Source organism: Acanthochromis polyacanthus, chromosome 8, assembly GCF_021347895.1.
Source record: "Acanthochromis polyacanthus isolate Apoly-LR-REF ecotype Palm Island chromosome 8, KAUST_Apoly_ChrSc, whole genome shotgun sequence".
Taxonomy (NCBI): domain Eukaryota; kingdom Metazoa; phylum Chordata; class Actinopteri; family Pomacentridae; genus Acanthochromis; species Acanthochromis polyacanthus.
In genome coordinates, this window is record NC_067120.1 from 39,543,860 (window position 1) to 39,553,749 (window position 9,890).

The window sequence follows — 9,890 nt, forward strand, 5'->3', positions numbered from 1 at the left end:
GGTGATCATTTAAACAATTTTTTTAGGTTGTAAGCCAGTTTTGAGTCATTTTAGACAGTTTTTGTCATTGTTAGTAAATGTGAAGTCATTTTGGATCACTTTTGAGTAATTTAGGAATATGTTTGACTCATTAGAACTATATGTGACAGATTTTTTACATTTATTGAATTAATTTGGGTCATATTGATGAAATGTAACATTTTCTTGTGATTATAAGCAATTATAGTGTGATTTTTAAGTTATTTTCAAATATTATTGATTAATATTGGAGAAATATTTGTGTAATTTCTAAGAATTTGAAGTTGTTGGTCAGTTTTGAGGAATTTTAGACAGTTTTTTTGTCATTTTATTAATTATTAAATCATTTTGGATCACTTTTGAGTCATTTAGTACAATTTGTGATTAGAAGTCATCATGCAAACTGCTGCAAACATGATTTTTTTTTTAATGTTCATGAAGTAAAATGCAAACAAAGTCGAACACCAGTGAAGTAAATCTGAATGAATCAGCTTCATTTCTGTTCATAAACCTCATTTTTTACAGTTCAGCTGCTCTGTGGTGTTTCCTGTGTATAAAATCAGCCCTGATTATAACGTTTCCTGCAGTTTTCTGTGTTTTTCTGCTCAGCTGGAGGACTGAGGACGTGTCAGCGGAGCATCTGGAGATTATTAGAATAAAAAAACTGAACCGCTGCATGGACCAATCAGCCGCTCCTTCTCCTCCTCATTCTTCAACCCAGAGAGGGGAAACGTGGGCGAGGTTCAGCTGGAAGTCGGACTGGAGGAGCTGAGGCTCGTTAGAGAACTTTAAACCCAGCGGGAGCAACAAGAAGCAGCGTTTAAGGCATCAAGAGCCGCTGTGGATTGATGTTTTTATCTGTAGCTGTGTGTTTCTGCAGCTCTGATCCTCATAATGACCGTCTCACTTCTTCTTCTCCTCTTTTCTGTGAGTGTAGCTTCGGTCCAGAGCCAGGGTTCCTCCCAGGACGCCTTCATCATCCAGTACCTGGAGAGGAGGCTGGTCCAGATGGAGGTCGGTTACTTTACACCGTTTTATTAGCTCAAACATGCACAAGATTCTCATTCACAGACACAAGTAACGTCACTTTTACTTGCGTTTTCAGCCTCCTGACATCGTCTGGCTGCAGGATTTCTGGCATCTCTGGCTGCTTTTTTTATGAAATCCTCCGGTTCTGGCTGTCTAAATGTTTGGATCGCTGCTTGTTTAAGAGTTTTATGTAACGTTTCTTCAAAAGTTTTTCATTTAGCCTCATGGAATCCACAATATTAACACAGACTTTACCACAGCTGCAGGAAAATCTGTAAATATGTTCTTTAAATGTGTAGAAATACTCTTAAGTGTGTAAATTTGCACAATATTCTTAGAGATTTTGTGCATTTTTTTTGTGTGACTACGCACATTTTTTGAGTTATTTTCCAAAATTATGAGTAATTTGGACAATATTTGTGTTATTTTGAACTATTTTTAAGTTCTCGGCCAGTTTTGAGTAATATTAAATAAGTTTTTCAATAAATATGAAGTCATGTTGGATCATTTTTATATTATTTGGGAATATTTTGAGTCATTTAAGACAATTTGTGATAGATTAATGAGATAATGTGGGTATAACTTTTTCTTAGTGATTTTGCACAAGTTTGATGTGATTCTGCACGTTTTTGAGATATTTTCAAAAGTTATTTAGTATTGGACAGTATTTGTGTCATTTTGAACTTTTTTTTAAGATGTTTTGCCATTTTTAAGAATTAGCAAATCACTTCTGTATAATTTGGAATACTTTTGAGTCATTTATGACAGATGTTTGAGTTATGTGGCTCATATTGATGTAATATAACATTTTCTTCCTGGTTTTCAGCATTTACTGTGTGATTATGCACATTTTTTTGAGTTATTTTGAGTAATATTAGGCGATGTTTGTGTTATTTTGAACAAATTCTAAGTTGTAAGCCAGTTTTGAATTATTTCAGACATGTTTTCTAATAAATATTATGTGAATTAGAATCATTTTCAAGTCATTTAGGACAAATTGTGACAGATTGTTAACAATTATTGAGTTAATGTGGGTCCTATTAATGAAATATAACATTTTCTTCGTAGTTCTGACCAATCGCTGTGTGATTATGCACATTTTTTGAGTCAGGTTCAACATTTTTTGAATAAATATTGAGCAATATTTGTGCTATTGTGAACATTTTTTCTGAATATTGTAGCAATGAAGACTCATAAACTGATCCAGACAGTGAACAAAGTGGTGCGTTAAATTTAAATAAAGTGTTTTGTATTCAAAATACTGAAATAATGTGTTTGGACCACACATTTATTGCCTTTTCTGGTTATAAAAGCCTGAAATTTTCACTGTTATTTCTCATGTTGTTGAGATGTTGTTGTTCAAACTGTGATAAAAAGCTGCTGAATGTGAGTCGATGAAAAACCTTTGATGAAATTTACTGAGAAAGAGTTTCATATATGAAGCTAAAATTAAATATCTTTAGAAATATGTGGAGTTTATGCAGCAGATGGTGAAGCTGAGCTTGTTCTAAAAGCTGATAATTTGAGATTAAATGACTCTTATGATGTTTCTTCTGTTCTAAAGCTACATGTTCTTACTTTGACTCCGTTTTAACGCCATATTCTCATTAAATCAGGAGCGTCTGAGTCAGTGTGAGCAGAACATCGTGAGCGTGACCCAGAAGAGCTACGACCTGTCGTCTGAAATCAGAGGCTCTCTGTCCACGTTCAGCGTCCTGAGGTAGGTCAGACCTTCATCATCCCATTAAACCTCAGATCTGTGGAATAAACGTCATTCTGATCCGCAGGTCGGAGGTGAAGAGTCAGGTGGACGGAGTTTCTGCTCGGGTCGACCGGCTGGAGAGAGAGCTGGAGTATCTGGAGAACAAGATCCCCAGCCAGTCGGACATCGAGATGGAGGAAACTCTTCTGGAGCAGCAGATCAAAGCTGCAGAGCTGGACCAGCTGAAGAAGAAAGCAAAGCTCCAGGTGCAGAACGGTGAGAAGGACGGCTTCCAAAATGACACAAAACAACCAAACTATGACACAAAACAACCAAACTATGACACCAAATGGCCAAAAGTGATTCAAAATTAACACAAAAACACACAAAGTGACCACAGTTTGATGGAAAATGACCAGAATTTGGTACAAAAAGACCAAAATTTGATGCAAAACGACCAGAAGTGATTCAAAGTTAACATAAGAAAAATCAAAACAACCAAAATTTGACCCCAAATCACCAAATTTGGTACAAAATGATCAAATTTGACACAAAATGACCAGAATTTTATAGAAAAAGACCTAAATTTGATGCACAACAACCAAAATTTGACATAAAACAACCAAAAATGATTCAAAATGAACACAAAAGATGCAAAGCAACCCAAATATGATGCAAAATGACCAAAATTTGATTAGTACCACAAAAACTTGCAAAACAAAATATGTCACAAAATTAGCAAAATGTGAAAGAAATGATTAGAAATGAAGCAAAAATGATCACTAAAAGACAAAAAACAACCAAAATATGACACAAAATGACCAAAAATTATTCAAAATGAACAAAAAAAGACAGAAAACAACAGAATTTGACACAAAATGACCAAAAGTTGACTAGAAATAACCAGAATTCATGCAGTGCTTCTCATGTATTTGTCTGCTAATAAGAGCAGAACTAATAAAAACAGATATTGTGAATTGAAAACTGGTTAATGGTTGTGTTTCCAGACTGCAGCGCGGCTCTCAGTCAGATCAGATCAGTGAAGATCGTGAAGAAGGTTGGAGACGCCATCGGTTCGTGGTTCAGAGACCCGACCGAGGGCTCAGAGAAGGTCGGTTCTCTTTAAACATGGATTTTTGTACAACATCTGTGTCCTTTTTCAGAGTAATTTTGGACGTCTTTTTAGTGATTTTCAGCGATTTCTGAGTAACATGTGATAGACGGTTGATCAGAGAAGTTCTGGACAATAACAGGATCATTTTATATGAAGAAATGCCAGTTTTCATCATTATTATGGAGGATAAATAACTCTGTGAACGTAAAGTCGAGGTAAAACCAACGATTGATGTTTAATACCTTTAGCATTACGCTGACGTTAAAGCTGCTGCTGGGTCCTCCAGGTCTTCCTCCTCAGTGGGATTCGGAACAACTCGGTTCTTCAGTTCAGTTCTCTGCAGAGCTTCATAGAAACGTCGTCTCCAGAGAAGGTTCTGCTGCTGCCGGTCCACTGGCAGGGATCCGGTCACGTGGTCTACAACGGGTTCTTCTACTGCCACAAGGCCGACACTCCCAACCAGATCCTGAAGGTAAAAATAAAATAAATAAAATAAAATAAAGGCTGACACTCCCAACCAGATCCTGAAGGTAAAAATAAAATAAAATATAAAATAAATAAAATAAAATAAAGGCCGACACGCCCAACCAGATCCTGAAGGTAAAAATAAAATAAAATATAAAATAAATAAAATAAAATAAAGGCCGACACACCCAACCAGATCCTGAAGGTAAAATAAAATAAATAAAATAAAGGCCGACACGCCCAACCAGATCCTGAAGGTAAAAATAAAATAAAATATAAAATAAATAAAATAAAATAAAGGCCGACACGACCAACCAGATCCTGAAGGTAAAATAAAATAAATAAACAAATAAAATAAATAAAATAAAATAAAGGCCGACACGCCCAACCAGATCCTGAAGGTAAAAATAAAATAAAATATAAAATAAATAAAATAAAATAAAGGCCGACACGACCAACCAGATCCTGAAGGTAAAAATAAAATAAATAAACAAATAAAATAAATAAAATAAAATAAAGGCCGACACGCCCAACCAGATCCTGAAGGTAAAAATAAAATAAAATATAAAATAAATAAAATAAAATAAAGGCCGACACGACCAACCAGATCCTGAAGGTAAAAATAAAATAAATAAATAAATAAAATAAATAAAATAAAATAAAGGCTGACACGCCCAACCAGATCCTGAAGGTAAAATAAAATAAATAAAACAAAATAAAGGCTGACATGCCCAACCAGATCCTGAAGGTAAAAATAAAATAAATAAAATAAAGGCTGACACGCCCAACCAGATCCTGAAGGTAAAAATAAAATAAATAAAATAAAGGCTGACACGCCCAACCAGATCCTGAAGGTAAAAATAAAATAAAATATAAATAAATAAAATAAAATAAAGGCTGACACGCCCAACCAGATCCTGAAGGTAAAAATAAAATAAATAAAATAAAATAAAGGCTGACACTCCCAACCAGATCCTGAAGGTAAAAATAAAATAAAATATAAAATAAATAAAATAAAATAAAGGCCGACACGCCCAACCAGATCCTGAAGGTAAAAATAAAATAAAATATAAAATAAATAAAATAAAATAAAGGCCGACACACCCAACCAGATCCTGAAGGTAAAATAAAATAAATAAAATAAAGGCCGACACGCCCAACCAGATCCTGAAGGTAAAAATAAAATAAAATATAAAATAAATAAAATAAAATAAAGGCCGACACGACCAACCAGATCCTGAAGGTAAAAATAAAATAAATAAACAAATAAAATAAATAAAATAAAATAAAGGCCGACACGCCCAACCAGATCCTGAAGGTAAAAATAAAATAAAATATAAAATAAATAAAATAAAATAAAGGCCGACACGACCAACCAGATCCTGAAGGTAAAAATAAAATAAATAAACAAATAAAATAAATAAAATAAAATAAAGGCCGACACGCCCAACCAGATCCTGAAGGTAAAAATAAAATAAAATATAAAATAAATAAAATAAAATAAAGGCCGACACGACCAACCAGATCCTGAAGGTAAAAATAAAATAAATAAATAAATAAAATAAATAAAATAAAATAAAGGCTGACACGCCCAACCAGATCCTGAAGGTAAAAATAAAATAAATAAAACAAAATAAAGGCTGACATGCCCAACCAGATCCTGAAGGTAAAAATAAAATAAATAAAATAAAGGCTGACACGCCCAACCAGATCCTGAAGGTAAAAATAAAATAAATAAAATAAAGGCTGACACGCCCAACCAGATCCTGAAGGTAAAAATAAATAAAATAAAATAAAGGCCGACACGCCCAACCAGATCCTGAAGGTAAAAATAAAATAAATAAATAAAATAAAATAAAATAAAGGCTGACATGCCAAACCAGATCCTTAAGGTAAAATAAAATAAAATAAATAAAATAAAATAAAATAAAGGCTGACATGCCCAACCAGATCCTGAAAGTAAAATAAAATACAAAATAAAGGCCAACACACTCAACCAGATCCTGAAGGTCTGGACACACTTATTATTTAATATAGAAATCAATAAAATAAAATAAAATCCAGTTTGCTTCACTCAGAAATTGGAGGAAACTCTTCAAATCAATTAAATTCAAATAACTTTATTTGTCCCCAATTTAAAAGGACATACAAGCAGCTTAAAGGGGACTACCAAGTAAGAAACACAATCACACACAAAAAGACAACACAATATTAAAAAAAAAAAAGAAACTCTGACAGAAAGAGGTCTGGAAAACTCAAAGCCACAACAGAATCAGAAAACCAGTTTCTGAGAGTCAACAGCTTCAAACACAGATTAGATAGAGGTCATAGTAAGAAGTCTCAGTTTAAACTTGAAAATCTGCCTGAAATAACTTGAGTTTTGGCCAGAATAACACAAAAATATGCATACAACAACCTAAAAAGTGGCTAACATGACTAAAATTGTCCAAAATTATTGACTACAAATTGGTCTAAAACAGCTTGGAACTTTTTCAGAAGGACTTAAAGTTTGTTAAAATGACTTAAAATTCACCAAAAACAAAATAAATTGTGTCCCGAATAACAGAAAATGTGTAGAAAACAACCGAAAATGTGACAAAATCTGTCCAAAATTACTATAAATCATCCAAAACAACTTAAAATGTGGCCAAAATGACACAAAAACCTGTCCAAAATGATTGAAAATCTGTATAAAATATTGTAAAATGGGGCAGAAATGACAAAATCTAAGCAAAAAAGACTCATTTCAGCCTTAATACTTGACAGCTGGAGAAAGTTTTGAAATGCTTTGTTAATCCCCAAGGGGGACATCTGTTTGCTACGACAGAAACAGCACAGTTCCAGCCTCCATAAATACAGATAAACACGTACAAATGTGCAGTAAATAAAAATATAAAATACAAGACGTTCTATGTAAAGGATGTGCAAATGTTAAGGTGTTTGTGTGCGTTACAAATAGAGTGCTAGAGTAAAATAAATACTGACAAATGACAGGATTACTGTTGTTTCATGAAGACCATTGCACTGTTTCTGTCTTTATTTTGCATCTCTGTGTTTATTCTGACGTAATGCTCAAAGTTCTCGTTTCCCAGAAACAGTTTCTCCTCCACACTGACTTCATCTCTGTAGAATCGCCTCTCTTGGCCGGTTTCTGATGGCTTCCATGGTGTTTGTCCAGTTTTCTGTGCTGTGTTTAACTGAGGTCATCCTGCTGAACAACGCCAGAAAATAACACAAACATTTAGTTCCAGTGAGGCAGGTTTTTCTCAGCATGCTCTGGAGACCGTTAAATCAGAAAAGATGAGGAAATACTGAGTCAGTTCAGAAAGTTTTTGTCATTTTTTGGACAAATTTGAATTGTTTTGTGTAATTTTGGACACCTTTTGTCATTTTGAACAGTTTTTGAGCCATTTTGGACAAATTTTGAGAAATTTGGGATGATTTTTGTGTAATTTTACTTTCATGTGATTTGACCAATTTTTAATAAAAAACACATTTGAGTTCTGCTGAAAACTGCAGTCATCCAATCAAAAGACCAAAAATATGAACAAATTTGTATCACTTCGGTCAAATTTAATGTCTTTTTTCTTTTTTAAAAAAAGAGTCATTTTGGACATCTTGTGAGTCATTTCAATCCTTTTTGAGTATTTTTGCACAACTTTCAAGTAATTTTAGACAGGATTTTCTCACAAATGTGTAAAAACTGGCACCAGATCAGATATTTTCTGAATGACTTCCTACAGGAGGCCACAGAAACTAAAACACTGACAGGATTTCAGGATTTCTGCTGAAGGCAGGTCGAAGCCTGCAGATGACTGTGGTTTGTTCTTTAAAGGTGGAACTGCTGAACGGGACGGTGGTGGACAGCACTCTGCTTCCAGGAGCAGGACGTCTTCCTGTCTACAGCCTGAACCCAAACACCTTCCTGGACATGGCTGTGGATGAGCTGGGCCTCTGGGTGATTTATGCTGACCCTGAGTATGGAGGAAACCTGGTCATCACCAAACTGGACAAAGGTAGAAAACCCACAGGAATAGAATTCATACTGAGAATGTCTACAGAGTTCCAGGTCCTTGAAGTCCATAGAAGAGAATGTCCCCTGGAGAAAGTTCTAGAGTAGACCTCCAACAAGTGTAGAAAGTTCTAGAGTAGACCTACTGACAACTGGAAAAAGTTCTAGAGTAGACCTACTGACAACTGGAAAAAGTTCTAGAGTAGACCTACCGACACCTGGAGAAAGTTCTAGAGTAGACCGACTGATAACTGGAGAAAGTTCTAGAGTAGACCTACTGACAACTGGAGAAAGTTCTAGAGTAGACCTTCTGACAACTGGAGAAAGTTCTAGAGTAGACCTACTGACAACTGGAGAAAGTTCTGAGTAGACCTTCTGACAACTGGAGAAAGTTCTAGGGTAGACCTACCGACAACTGGAGAAAGTTCTAGAGTAGACCTACCGACAACTGGAGAAAGTTCTAGAGTAGACCTACTGACAACTGGAGAAAGTTCTAGGGTAGACCTACCGACAATTGAAGAAAGTTCTAGAGTAGACTTACTGATAACTGGAGAAAGTTCTAGAGTAGACCTACTGACAACTGTAGAAAGTTCTAGGGTAGACCTACTGACAACTGGACAGTTGTCAATAAAGCTGTCAAAAATCATCTTAAATTTCTCAATATTTTTCAGAAATGGCTCAAAACTCTGTTCAAAATGACAAAAGATGTCCAAAATAACACAACGCTGTCCCAAAATTATTAAAAAATTGTATCAAAAATGAAAACAAATTTCAAAGTGACTCAGTATTTCCCCAAAATGACTCAAAAATGATCCAAACTTGGTAAAAAAAAAAAAAAAAAGAATCCATTAAAAATTGATAAATCTGGACCCACCTCTACGGACTTCAAGGACATGGAACTCTGATCGTTAATAAAGTTACTGTAGATGAAGAACCAGATTATTATTGGTTGTTGAAGGCAGTAATTCTGGTTTTATTTGTGTCTCCACCAGGGACTCTGGCTGTAGAATATACCTGGGATACTCAGTGTAAAAGCCATGATGCTGAAGGAGCTTTCCTCATCTGTGGAACCCTCTATGTGGTTTATAACACCAGATATGGAGGACGTTCTACCGTCCAGTGTCTCTACGACATCCACGACACCATCCACAGGTGGGAAACATGATATTCTCCTTTCACCTGAAAAACTGCAGTCATTTCCTGATCAATATTACACATTTTCTTTCCCCTACAGCAATGAGAGTCCAGTGATGTTCTTCCCGAAGCGTTACACCAGCCACAGCAGCATCCAGTATCACCCTGGAGACCAGCAGCTGTACGCTTGGGACGACGGATACCAGACCATCTACAAGGTGGAGACCAGGAGGAACGACCGGGTTACTGCAGACTGATCATCCTGAACCTGTAGCACTGCAGAAACAACCCACAGTCCTGCAAGAAGAGTTATTTTTATGTAACTGTAGAGATCCTTTGCTGGCATCGGATGCTGCCTCCATCACTGTTAGACACAATAAGCTTTGTACAACCACAATAAAGAGCATTTAAATGTC

General features: G+C 35.3%; 1 protein-coding gene across 1 annotated transcript; it reads left to right on the forward strand.

Annotated features, from left to right (window-relative positions):
* Window positions 1-728: 728 nt before the first annotated feature.
* On the forward strand, window positions 729-9,890 carry olfml1 (olfactomedin-like 1). The gene is made up of 8 exons (XM_051951864.1): window positions 729-1,032; window positions 2,664-2,767; window positions 2,835-3,025; window positions 3,757-3,860; window positions 4,150-4,335; window positions 8,164-8,344; window positions 9,333-9,492; window positions 9,575-9,890. The coding sequence occupies exons 1-8, from the start codon at window positions 913-915 to the stop codon at window positions 9,729-9,731; spliced, it is 1,203 nt and encodes a 400-aa protein (XP_051807824.1). The 5' UTR covers window positions 729-912; the 3' UTR covers window positions 9,732-9,890.